We start from the raw sequence: 13859 nt of genomic DNA, 5'->3' as shown, positions 1-13859 counted from the left end.
CCCCCAAATTAAATGTTTTTCCTCATTAAATTTGTCGCCTCATAACTTGAAATGCAGGTTATTGGCAGTAGCTTACTTCACAGGAGACCTGTTCTATTTATCCTTTCCTTGAACTCACTTGTTTGGGTCGAATGCCATTTCTTCCTCATACTGGTCTTCAGGTTGGTTGATTGGTTTGTTTTGGTTTTTCAAGACAAGACTTTCTCTGTATAACAGCCCTGGCTGTCCTGGAGCTCACTTTGTAGACTAGGCTGGCCCCTAACTCACAGAGATGTGCCTGCTTCTACCTCCCAAGTGCTGGGATTAAAGGTGTGCACCACCACCGCCCAGCTAGTCTTCAGTTTTTAATCAGACAGTATCAACACAATGTAGCATTTATACCTGGAATTACAGCTCTATAATTGTCCCACTGAGTATGGAGGGAGGAACTCAGGTTGTGTCTTCCTCCATTCCTGCTCTGCCTAGGAGTCAGTCCTCAGTCAGGGATGTGCTACAAGGCCAGTGTGTTCCTTCCTGGGCCCTAGGACAAGCCATCCTGCACAAGCGCTTTCTCTCAGCTGTGGCTACAGGGGAGACCCATGGTCCTTTGCCAGTGGGCCTCTTCCTTGCTGTCACTGCCCCAGTATGGTTGACATTGCCAGTGTGAGCCTGCCTGATGGGCTTGGTGAAGGCTGACATTTGGTATTAAAAGAGCCCTGACCATCTCTGGGCAGCCTGTCCAGAGAGCGAGTTCTGACTTTAGAGCTCTGCTTGGTTGTAAGATGCACAGTGGATATGAGCGGTGAGTTGTGAGGTCATCACCTATAGGGTCTGCTTGCATGTTACCTACTTTTTACCTTACCTGTTTGGGGCTGCTGCAAGAATTGTGTGGGATTTTTTTTTCTTTACAGAGACCATTTTAAGAAGCATCAAATTATTATTTATTTATTTATTTTTTAGTTTTGGTCCTTTTGGAGAAAGGACTAAGTTGGAAGTTTTTATTTGAAACAGGACTTTAGTCACAAAAAGGAAATACAGATGGTGACTGCAACATTTTGGTGTTGATTCTCATAATCCTTTATGTGTCACCAGTCACAATAGCAGTGAATTCCTCTTGATTTATTTCTCCATCACCATCTTTATCAAATTCTTCCATCATAGCCCGGAGTTCTTCATCACTCATATTTTCACCCAATTCTCTGGCAACACGTTGAAATTTCCTCAAGCTTACTTTACCTGAATCATCCTCAAATAGTTTAACTGCTTTCAGGATTTCTTCACCTGGATCTCTTTCCAATATCCAGTCCGTCACAACTTCATTAAAATCCTCAAAGGTGATTTTGCCTGTGGCTTCTCTGTCGTAATCTTTAAGAATCTTCAGTACATCAGCTTTTTTCACATCAAAACCCGAGGCTCTCATTGCCACCTTTAATTCATGATGATCTATCGCGTGGTCTTTGTCCGTATCAAAGAGCTCAAACGCATCTTTGACTTCTTGCTTCTGTTCTTCGAGAGCTCTCTCCCTTCTTTCCTCTTTGTTGCGTCTACTGCAAGCTCACTTAGGCAGTCCAAAGGTTGGGACAAGGGCGCCGCACGTGTCTCCGCACGTTTGGAAAGATGGAAGCTCTGAGGCCTGCATCTCCGGGGCAGAGCAGGCTGGGAAGGTGGCCAGCCCTGGGCCCTGCCACACCCCGCGGGGCCGCCGGCATCGCCCGGGTCGGCACACGCACAGCGCGCCTCCGTGCCCGGGTCGGATTATTCTTTGTAGTCACTCATTAGGCATAGATTTTTCAGACCCATGATGCTGCTGATATTTTAAATGCTATTTTTTTTTTAAATCTTAAAGTTTGGAAAGTTGAGGAGAGGAAGCTGGGTAAGTTCCTTTAAAGCATGCTTGGCTTACCGTGGTTAGCCCTGGTTGATCTCAATAGAATGCTAGTGTAAATGTCTCATAGCAAACCGACTTTTAATGTAGTGTGACTTTTCCTCTGCCGTGGGCGTGTACGCCATGGATCAGGGAAGAACACTCCAGTGTTTGCAGCAGCCGTACCCAGGACAACCCCACAGCTCATTCCACTTGGTTTGCCTGGACCCATTATTCTTGTCTTATTAGAAATAAAGTGGTAAAGATCATTCAAGTAAATATACTAGAACTATCTAAAAAGCCTACTTACCTTCATAGTCTTACAAAGAAAGTCATTTCCTAGAAGTTATTCTGATTTCCTCTTATTTTGTTACCTCTAAACACTATTTGTAAAGAAGTAATGAGTTTTAAAAACCACATCTTGTCTTTTTCTAAGTGGCAGTTTTGTTATTCTTGGTAAATGTGTATTTACAAACACTAGGAAAGGGTGGCAATGTGTGTGTATTGAACATCTGCAGTTCTGCCAGCCAGTTTAAATACTTAATCTGATTAGATTTCATGACACTTTACATAGTACCGTCCTTAAGGCAGAAGTAACTCATGCATAATCACCCAGCTTAGTGCAGATAAATTTGAGATGCAAACTCCAGGCTATGATTTCAGTACCTCCAAGACTCAGGCTTTTCTCAGTGTATCACACCACCGTTCTTTATTTCAAGTATTTATTTAAACCAGACATTAGACAACCCATTCTTTTTTTTTTTTTTAGCTGAGGACCAAACCCAGGGCCTTGCGCTCACTAGGCAAGCACTCTACCACTGAGCTAAACCCCCAACCCGGCAACACATTCTTAACTAAAAATCTGAACAAATTTGCTTTATGAAGTGAAATGGGAGAAAATCCCTTTAAAAATACTTTGTGGCCATGGATTACCAGAAATTGTCTGTGCTGAAGCACTTCACCCCTTCTATTGTATCCCACATCCTGCTGCAGTCAGAACCAACCACTTGGGGTCCAGGTTCTGGACTCTTAAAGAAGCATCATGGTTTGTCTGTGACCCACTGACATCTAAAGAGTATGGTTTCCTAATGACAACTCTATGAATAATCAGTGTTGAGAAATCAAACAAGACTCCGTAGAGCACCACGGGAGCTTGGTAGAGCTGCCTGCCTTTGGGGGGACAAGCCAGTAGGCAAGAAGAATCTTCAAATGATGGAGCTCTACATTTCCTGTGTATACACGGCGACAATACAGAAGTAACAAACACTTGCACTGGTAGCCCGTGTGGGGGAGGGAGAAGGGGGGGATGGGCTGTTGTAAGGGAGTTGGTGTAAAAATGGAAAGACTTTTAACCTTCCAAAAGGTTTGGTTATTGGCAAATCATTGTAAAATACAGCAAAAACGACTGCTTTTTAAGTCACATACTGTCTCTTTGTTTAAATGCCTTCTCTCTCTCTCTCTCTCTCCCTTTTTTGTGTTTTACTTTTGGCATGAAAATGCACTGAAGGGCCGTGTTTTACTTACGTTAGTAGTCACAATCATTAGTGTTACCCTTCAGGAGAAAACACAAAGGCTGGAAACCCGACCTAAAGGTACAAGCCACCCTTTTGTCCAAACTTGGTCTTTAAACTTTCTAGCAGTGGTAACAGTGGTTGTCCAAACTGGATTAGACTTTTGCATTGAAATCAAAGTATGGGTAAGTCTAGCACATATAATAAAATCTTGCTATATTCTTGTGGCTACATTATTTTCTAAACTTGTCTGTTTCTTGGTATATTGTGTAGAGGTCACTTCTTGAATAAACAGGGTGGCCTGAAAGATTCAGTAATTATTGAAGAAGTGAGTCACTACGGCACATCCTGTCAGTCTGTCTCACACCACTACTTCTATCTGGACACCCGCCATTTGGGGAGGCACTCACTGTGACTGGATGTGACCCGGTGGAATGGGTTTTGGCTGACTTTTTAGTTCAGTGTTAGTCCTTTCATGTTTGTATCTGTGTACATATGTGTGTGTGTGGTAAATATGAACTGAATAGATGACTTCTTATTTTATGTTTTAGGCCAAGATTGACAGACACCTAAATATTCATGACTTGAGACTATTCTGCAGCTATAAATTTTGAACGTTTGATGTGCAAAGCAAGACCTGAAGCCCACTCCGGAAACTAAAGTGAGGCTTGCTAACCCTGTAGATTGCCTCACAAGTTGTCTGTTTACAAAGTAAGCTTTACATCCAGGGGATGAAGAACACCACCAGCAGAAGACTTGCAAACCCTTTAATTTGATGTATTGTTTTTTAACATGTATGAAATGTAGAAAGATGTAAAGGAAATAAATTAGGAGAGACTACTTTGTATTGTACTGCCATTCCTAATGTATTTTTATACTTTTTGGCAGCATTAAATATTTTTATTAAATAGATTTGTTGGTTTGTGTGTGTGTATGTGTTATCTTGGGACATCTCCAATTCAAATAGTGAATATTTTCTCTCTCTTTTTTTTTTTTGGTAGCTAGAAATTAACATTTAAATTTCAACCCGTTCCAAATAGAGGTCACTTGGCTTCAGCTACCCTTCAGTCGGCTTTCTGTCCTAAGGAGTACTGGTTTGGCAAAAGCAACCCCAGAAAAGTTAGCCTATTGCTCTTGACTCTCAGGGAAACATTAATCTTCCTAATAGTATTAGGTTGTGGTCAGCATTCAGTTCAGTAAGTACAGCAGTTCAGTGTGGCTTTTAACATCTCGTTTGTCTTGTGTTGGACACTGTGCCTTCCTGAGCATTTCCTTATGCAAAGATGCTCAGAGATTCCTTCCCACTTGTGGCTTCTCCCTTATTTCCCATCTAAGTGGTAGGTTTGGAATATCAGATGACTGTAAGCCTTTTGGTGCTGGAGAAACAATACAGTATTCAAGAGCAGCACTTCAAGGTAGGAAATCAGCAGTACACCATTTCCTCCTTTAAAAATCTACTTGCCTCATGTTTTTTTACCCCGTATGCCAAGTTGCCTGGGTACCTTTGAGTTCCTGCTATATTAAAAAGCTATAGCCCCACAGAGTAGCACAGAAAGGTGTCTTCCCATTGTGTCAGAACTGCCACTTGATTCATTTCCTCTCATGATCCACATCTATTTAAAAACCTCCAGAAATGGCCCAGAAAAGATCTTCACTTTACACTGTAGTCACATAAAGCCCATGCAACTTCTGATAATGATACTGTGGGCTCCTCAGACTTCTCTGGGTTTTCTCCTGCTCAGTTCTAATTTTAAATATTCCATCTTTGGCCCTCTGGTGTTAACATATTGGTTGTGGTTGATTTCATCTCTGTACAAGTCTATATCATATCCTGAAGTTGATTACATGCAACTTTTTGTTGTTTTTCGAGACAGGGTTTCTCTAGTTTTGCGCCTTTCCTGGATCTCGCTCTGTAGACCAGGCTGGCCTCGAACTCACAGAAATCCGCCTGGCTCTGCCTCCTGAGTTAAAGGTGTGCACCACCACCACCCGGCCTACATGCAACTTCTTAAACCCCAGGCCAGATCTCCCTTCAGTGATACAAACCCTAATTCCACATCTCGAACTGGAATTGAACATGACCTATATTCCCTCTTTGCATTCACTGTAAACTTGAAAATCCTTCCTAATTCCTGCACTTAGCTCTGTGCTCATTTCATTCACAGACTGCTAATCCTGTACACAGACTTTTGCCTTCTGTCTGTCTTGGTTAAAGCATCACTATGGTGTGGATTACAGCAGAGACTTCCCTTCCGTGTGGTGTCTGCTGCATATTTATACCAGTTCCCTGAACACCTTCCCATGGATGTTCCAAAAGTTGGCATCAGTATATTTTCTTCCTCCCCCGCCGTGTGTGTGTGTGTGTGTGTGTGTGTGTGTGTGTGTGTGTGTGTGTGTGTGTGTGTTGCATATGGGGTATGTGTGGGTGCATGTACTACTGAAAGCCTGCAAAGGATTCTAGGTGCCTTACTTTACCACTCTCTTCCTCCCTCTTGAAGACAGGATCCCTCACTGAACCTGGAGCTTTTCATTTCTGTTTTACTCAGTCCAGGGCCCCCGCCAGTGCGATGCTGCTGCCCAAACTCAAGAGTTGGCCTGCCTATTCAGTTAACCTTCTTTGGAATGCTCCTTTCAACCTGCCCCACTGACTGAGCTAGGCAGGCTGGCCAGTGTGTGTAGGAGGCTCAACTGCTTCCCTATAATGTTACCGAGGCAACACTTAATTCCTTGGCATTTCAGGAACAGCTCAGTGGTAGAGCACATGCTTAGCAAACGTGAGGCCCTGGGTTCTGTTCCCAGCATGGCACATGCACAGACACATACAAAAAAAATACTCCTCCCTTAAGCCATTTTCCATCTTTCATAAACAGTGTCCTGCTACCAACCTATGCTACACATACCACACTTAAGAGTAATTTAGAGGTGCTGTTATTTTCCAATGTCCACTATTCCTAACCAATTCTCATCTTTATTCACTCCCAAGTGAAATATGTCAAAGACCTCTCTCTAGTCACACAATGATGACACTGTATCAGAGCAGTGGGCAAACTTTTTCCCCACATTGGCAATGGATAAGTACTGTCAAAAGGTCCACCTGAGGTCCCGTGCTCACCTGTATAAGCCTGTCCTCTGGCTTCTCCTGAGTTGGGGCCCATGATCAGGCAGCCAACCACAGCACCATGTAGTCAGAGGCCCAATGCCAGAATGTTCCAAGGGAAATGTCTCTTAGGGCTGGAGAGATGGCTCAGTGGTTAAGAGCATGCACTATTCTTCAGAAGGACCTGGGCTCAATTCCCAGCAACCATGTCAGGTGGTTCACAACAGCCTGTAAATCAAATTCCAGAGAATCTAATGTCTTTTGACCTCTGTGGGCACTAGTATTCCAGGCTTGCACACACACAAGCTTAGGGAGCAGTTGTTCCCAATTAGTGCAGGGTGTGCTTATGGTTCCACTGGTTGTTAGGTTCGTAGGGGTTGGGTTTTTTGTTTTGTTTTGTTTTTTGTTTTTGGTGGGAGAGCAGGGAAAGGTAGCTCTCTGGTCCTTGGGACTCTGATGGGTGGGGCCTAGGGGCTAGAGACCTGATCTGCTAGTCCGAAGATGGGGGCTTTCCTGTTCCCGGTCAGTGTAGTGTAGGCTTATGATTCTGGTGATCTGATTCGGTAGCTGGGTGCTGCCTTCTTTTGTGTTCTCAGGTCACGTTTTGCTCATTAGTCAATTCCTCAGTTGATCTTGTTTCCTGAGACCGAAGGCTTCAGGGTTCTGAAACCTCTCCCGAATGGATCTCAGCTGAGCAGGTTGTTCAGTAGGGCAATCTCACCAACACCTCCAAGTTGCTGGGTTTCGCAGGATCAGCAGCTGGGCCCTGGGTTGGCCTCAGGCAGAGTGTTTGGATCTGTTCTGGTTGCGTCCCACCACACACACACAAATTTAAATGATAAATAATTTTAACCATATCTCTCAATAGAGGCAGGCACACAGGGTTCCTTCCAGCCCTGAGAACATCTTCCTCTGAGTGTGAAGGAGAAATACTTTCCTTGAATCCCAAGTTTAAGGGTTCATGTTCACTCAATCCCAGCCAATGGGATGGTGCTGCCTACATTCAGGGTAGGTCTATTCCGTTAAGCCTCTCTCAGAATGCCCTCACTAACCAGCCCAGAAGTGTGCTTCCTCTGTGATTCTTGGCAATGAAAATAAACAATCATGACACCCAGTTCACACTTTCAGATTCTCCTGGAATAAGCATCAACCGTGTAAAGCCATGGTTAGTACACATTTCCCAGTGTCTTAGTTGGGGTTTCTATTGCTGTGAAGAGACACCATGACCATGACAACTCTTATAAAGGGAAAACATTTATTTGGGGTGGCTTACATTTTCAGAGGATCAGTCCATTATCATCATGGCAGGACATGGCAGCATGCTGGTAGACATGATGCTGTAGAGGTAGCTGAAGGTCTACATCTTGTGCAGGCAACAGGAAGTGGTCTTAGACACTGGGTGGTATCTTAGGCATATATAAGACCTCAAATGCCCTGGGTTTGATCCTCAGCTCAAAAAAAAAAAAAAAAAAAAAAAGAAAGACCTCAAAGCTTGCCTCCATAGTGACCTGCTTCCTCCAACAAGACCACCCGTACTCCAACAAAGACCATACCTCCTAATAGTGCCACTCCCTTTGGGTGCCATTTTCTTTCAAACAACCACATTCCACTTCCCATCTCCCAAAGGCTTGTAGCCATATCATAATGCAAAAGTGCATTCAGTCCAACTTCAAAAATCTGCATAGTCTATAACAGTCCCAATTTATTTAAAAGTCTAAAGTTCAAAATCTCTTCTGAGGTGCCATCAATCTCTTAACTATAATCCCCTGTAAAATTCAAATAAAAATATATCACATACTTCCAACATATCATGGCACAGGATATGCATTACTGTTCCAAATGGAGGAAAAGGATACTGAGGAAATACTGGACCAAAGCAAGACTGACAACCAGCTGGGCAAACTAAACTCTGCATCTCCATGTCTGATATCAAAACACTCTTCAGATATCCCATTCCCTCCAGCTTTGTTGACTGAAACACACTTCTTTCTCTTGGGCTGGTTCCACTCCATGTTAGCAGCTGTTCTCGACAAGTATCCCAAGGCTATAACATCTCCAACATCCTGGGTTCTGCAAGGCAATCTAGGCTTTGCCTTCACAGCTTCATGGAATGTCCTCTTTAGGCCTCCATTCAGGGACACCTCCGACACGTCTGGCCTCAGAGATTTCCTAAATTTTTTTAAGGAGATTCCATAACTCATTTCTTCTATGCTTAACTATAAAACCACATGGCCAAAGCTGCCAAGTTCTGCTGCTTGCTGGGGATGGAACATAGGCCCCTTGTTCAATTATATCTTCACCAGCTTTCTGGTTTTGATGGTTTCCTTCACTGCCTAAGCTTGACTGTTCTGGAACTGGATCTGTAGACCAGGCTGGCCTCAAATTCAGAGATCCACCAGCTTCTATTTGCCTTCCAAGTACTGGGATTAAAGGTGTGTCCTACCACAATCAACTCTAAGCTTTTCTTTAATTCCTTTTCTCTAGTTGGAAACTTAACTAGGTGAAATCTTGCCCTGAAGTCACCACTCCCTTTACTCCATTTCTTAATCAGTTTATCACCTTGAACCCAAGACTTAGCTCCATTCCACTTCCTGGTGTTCCTTTTCTCCCCAAATTTTACATTTTATAATTTACCCTGCTCAGCTTCTTTCCTTTCCTTTCTTTCTTCGTTTTTTTTTTTTGTTTGTTTGTTTTTGTTTTTTGTTTTGTTGGTTTTTTTGTTTTTTCGAGAGAGGGTTTCACTGTGTAGCTTTGGTGCCTTTCCTGGATCTCGCTCTGTAGACCAGGCTGGCCTTGAACTCACTAAGATCCACCTGCCTCTGCCTTCCAAGTGCTGGGATTAAAGGCATGCACCACCGCCGCCACCCCCCCCCCCACCCCCACCCCGCAGCTTGCTTCTTTTCATTATAAATCTTTATTAGAGTTACCACTAATGACCACACGGCAGTCTATACTAGGCTGTTTTGAGATTTCCTCTGCCAACAAAATTAATTCAGAAACCTTCACTTAGACTTAGTCAGACTCTTCTTCACTAAAATATCACAAGTACAACCTCTGGGTCACATTAATATTCTTCTCTGAAACATCTTGAGCCAAGTCCCCCCATCTCAATAACTCCTAGCACCACTGTCCTCCATGCTTTTACTAGTATATCCCATGAAGCAGCACTTTAAGTGTTCAACTGCTTTCCTAATCCACAGTCCCAAGGTTCACATTTCTTAAAATAAAAGCATGGTCATGAAACATGAATCCAGTAAGTCTTGTTAAACAAACCTGGAGTCAGATATCGGGGTAAAAGTTGCAAGATCAGAGAAGTAAAGGAGCAGCAAGTCAGTCACCTCTTTCCTCTCCATCTCCTCAGGCTGAAAAGGGCCAAGTTCCTGTCTCTGCCCAGCCATATCACTTCCTGTCTCCTATCTGTATGGACCTCCAGACCTCTATGGTTAACTAGTGGCTAGCTCCACCCTTTGATCTTCAATTGAGATTTACTTGTCAAAACACAAATAAAATATCACAACATGGTCACATATCACAGCAACACCCTAGACCCTGGTACCAACTTCTGTCTTAGAGTTTCTGTTTTTGTTGTTGTTGTTGTTTTTGTTTTGTTTTGTTTTGCTTTTTTGAGACAGGGTTTCTCTGTGTAGCTTCGCGCCTTTCCTGGAACTTGCTTTTAGCCCAGGCTGGCTCTCCCTCCCGAGTGCTGGGATTATGCACCACGACTGCCCAGCTTTAGTTAGGGTTTCTATTGCTGTGAAAAGACACCATGACCACAGCAACTCTTTTTTTTTTTTTTAAAGATGTATTTATTATGTATACGGCATGTATGACTGCACACCAGAAGAGTGCACCAGATCTCATTACAGATGGTGGAGCCACCATGTGGTTGTCAGGACCTCTGGAAGAACAGTCAGTGCTCTTAACCTCTGAGCCATCTCTCCAGCCCCACAGCAACTTTTCTAAAGGAAAAACATTTAATTAGGGTGGCTTACGTTTTCAGAGGTTTAATTCTTTATTACCATGGTGTGACACAGTGGCATGTGGGCAGACATGGTGCTAGAGAAGGACCTGAGAGTCCTACATCTTGACTCGCAGGCAACAGAAGAGGTCTAACTGGGCATGGCTTGAGTATCTGTGAGACCTCAAATCCTGCCTCCAGGAGTTGATGTGAGTGGAGAGATGGTTTCCACACACAGTTCAGCAGTCAGGAGGCAGGCATAAAGGGAGGTACCTGGCTAGCGACCTCAGTGGGAAGACAGATGGCAAGTCAGGGAGAACAGAGCATGCTCCACATGTGAAGCAAAGTCCAGATTTCTGGGAGTTTGGGCCACATCCAAGAAAGACATACAGGGGTTCAAAGTGGTTCAGCAGGCTGGCTTCTGAGGCCTGGGCCTGAGGAGAGTTCATTCCTATTCTCTGATACCACAGGAAGGCATCTGAAGATGTTGGCAGCGCAAGACTGGTGCCTGGCTGCTGTGTCCTCCAGGTGGTCGGTCCCTCAGATGTTTATATGCTGGAATCTTGACTACAACTGGAGGGTACTGAGGTTGCTGGGACCTTTAAGAGGGCCTCATGGGGGATGACTGAAGATCTCCTAAAAGTAGATTAGCTTCTCTCAGAGTGAATCATTATATGACAGTCAGCCTAGAGCTGAGACTCCTTTTTAATTCATAAAGCTTGCTGCCTCGGGTATTTTGTTATAACAACCAAAAATGGACAAAGACATTGTCCATAGACATTTTCTGAATGATGATTATTTTCAAAATTATCTCAAGATAACAAATATATTTAATACATTTATTTATTACCTCTATGTCTCTCTTGCTGTGTGTGCATGTGCGTGTGCGTGTCTGTCTGTCTGTCTGTCTGTCTGTCCTGGGAATTAAACTCAGTTCATCAGGCTTATAGGAGGCACTTTTGACTGCTCAGGCTATCTCATTAGCCACCTACATTTTCTTTTTCTTTTTTTGCATTTTTTAAAGCCAGAATGAGGGTTGGGGGTGGAGAGATGGCTCAGTGGTTAAAGGCACTTGTTGCTCTTGCAACAAGTTCAGTTTCCAGCACCCACATGGGGGCTCACAACCATCCGTAATTCCAGTTCCAGGGGATCCAATGCCCTCTTCTGACCTCTGCAGGCACTAGGCACATACATTCATATAAGCAAAATGCTCATAAATACATCTAATTTTTTTTCCGATATAAAAAAGGCAGGTATGATGGCTCATACCTGCAGTTCCAGCAATCAGGAGACTGAATCGGGAGACCAAAGTGAGTCCAAGCCTGGTGTTGGTTTCAGAACAAAATCTTATTTAATAAAAAAGGTAAAAGTTAAAAATTTTCAGTTGTTTTAGTAGTTTTGTTTTTGCTTTCATTTCTTTTCTTTTTCCCTTTTGAGACAGGGTCTCAAAAGATAGTATGTTGCCCTGGCTGTCCTCGAACTCACTATGTAACCAGACTGGCCTCACAGAGCTCTGCCTCCCCTCTCTCTGGAGAGCTGCCACCTCTGCAGGCTTAAAAAAAAACCCAAAAACCAAAAGCCACTTTTTGTTTGTTTGTTTGTTTGTGGAGGTGGCACACCTTTAATCCCAGTACCCCACAGGCAGAGGTGGGCAGATCTCTGTGAATTTAAGGCCAGCTCAGTCTTATAGAACAAGTTCTAGGATAGCCAAGGCTACCCTGAGAAATCCTGTCTCAAAAACAAAACAACAGCAACAAAACACAAAACAAACAAAATTAAGCATTTTAAACGTTATTGAAGGAAAATAGTGTATATCAAAAACAAACAAAAAACCTGTTTGAGGATTAGCACTAGTTTAGGACCTCATTTTGAGCTCCACCGTTAATTATTAGTTTTGTAATATTTTTGGAGACGGGTTCTGACTCTGTATCTCTGGCTGGCCTGGAACTATATAAACCAGGCTGTCTTCCAGAGATTCGCTCTGCCCTGCCTTCTGAATCTGTAGAACTTGTTCTATAGACTAAGCTGGCCTTAAAGTCACAGAGATCTGCCCACCTCTGCCTCTGGAGTACTAAGGTGTGCCACCTCCACAAAAAAAAAAAAAAAAAAAAAAAAGTGTCTTTTGGTTTTTGGGTTTTTTTAAGCCTGCAGAGGTGGCAGCCCATTAACAGGCAGGGACTGAGGGCTGGAAAACAGCTCAGTGGTTAAGAGTACATACTCTCCCAGAGGGCTAGGGTTTTGCTCCCAGCATCTGCTGTGAATGTTGCTCATTGTTAATTAAAACAAAACAAAACAAAAAACAAAAAACTGATTGGCTGATTGCAGGGCAAGAAGAGATTGGGCAAGACAACTTGATGAAGAGAGAATGATGGGAGGAAAAAGGGCAGAGTCCGGAGAGTGGTGGGTGGGGGCATAAGCTAGCCACCGAGCAAGCAGGACCTGTAGAAAGTGAAGTAACAAGCCATGAGCCAATGGGCAAAACATAAATAGAAATATGCGTTAAGTGTAAGAGTTAGCTGGTAACAAGCTTGAGCTATCGCCCAAGCATTTGTAAGTAATATTAAGCCTCCAAGTCAATTATTTAAGAAGGGTATGCTGGGTATTTGGGAACAAGCAGGCAGGAGAGAAATGTCCGATTACAAGTTTACAAGCACCCATGTTGGGGAGACTCATTTATAAATCCAGCTCACAGCAAACTGGAAGTGTCTCACTTTGCATAAGGGTATATGACAGGAAGGGTGGCTAGTTAGCATTTTACATTTATATCCCTTTGAGTTTTTTATATTGAGAGTATGTTTATTGCTTATGTAGTTCAATAATTGGGGGAGGGGTATAGTGGTACACACTTCTAATTCCAGCACTCAGGAGTCAGAGGCAGAAAGATCTCTGAGTTCATGGATAGCCTGTTCTACACAGCAAGTTCCCAGCTAGCCAGGACTACATAGTGCTCCTGTCTCAAGAAAGAAAAAACAAGGCCAGAAGAGGATATAAGATTCCCTGGGGTTTGAGTAACATGAGCTGAATCTAACTCAATTCTATCTTCAAGACTTCAGTGGGCTTTTGTTGGTTGAAGTTCTGTTATTTTCTTCGACAGCATCTCATATAGCTCAGGTTGGTCTCAAACTCTCTCTCTCTCTCTCTGCGACAGGGTCTCTCTGTAGCTTTGGAGCCTGTCCTGGACTTGCTCTGTAGACGAGGTTGGCCTCGAACTCACAGAGATCCGCCTGCTTCTGCTGGGATTACAGGCGTGTGCCACCACCGCCTGGCGTCAAACTCTCTTGAACTCCTGATCCTCCTGTGTCCCCTTCCCAAGTGCTGGTGTTACAGGCTGGTGTCACCGTGCCTGTTTGCTTTCACTTCTCCTCTCAAAGCACACTAAGGAAAATGTAGGTTCGAATCCTGAGCAATTCTGCCTCAAATTTTAGAGGAGGCTAGGTTTGTTGAAACCTG

The 13859-nt window shown here is 43.6% G+C and overlaps 1 protein-coding gene and 1 pseudogene across 1 annotated transcript in view; one reads left to right on the top strand and one right to left on the bottom strand.

The window, feature by feature from the left end:
* Ptpn2 (protein tyrosine phosphatase non-receptor type 2) overlaps positions 1-4276 on the top strand; it is a 66221-nt gene extending 61945 nt beyond the window's left edge. The window contains exon 10 of the mRNA XM_036204861.1: positions 3906-4276. Within this exon, the coding sequence (XP_036060754.1) occupies positions 3906-3927 (22 nt within the window). The 3' untranslated portion in view covers positions 3928-4276. The remainder of the gene's footprint in view (positions 1-3905) is intronic.
* On the bottom strand, positions 1040-2159 carry LOC118594929 (annotated as a pseudogene).
* Positions 4277-13859: the final 9583 nt, after the last annotated feature.

Source organism: Onychomys torridus, chromosome 13 (genome assembly GCF_903995425.1).
Source record: "Onychomys torridus chromosome 13, mOncTor1.1, whole genome shotgun sequence".
Classification (NCBI taxonomy): Eukaryota; Metazoa; Chordata; class Mammalia; order Rodentia; family Cricetidae; genus Onychomys; species Onychomys torridus.
The sequence above is the reverse complement of the archived record's forward strand: the minus strand, read 5'-3'. Positions and strand labels throughout refer to the sequence as shown.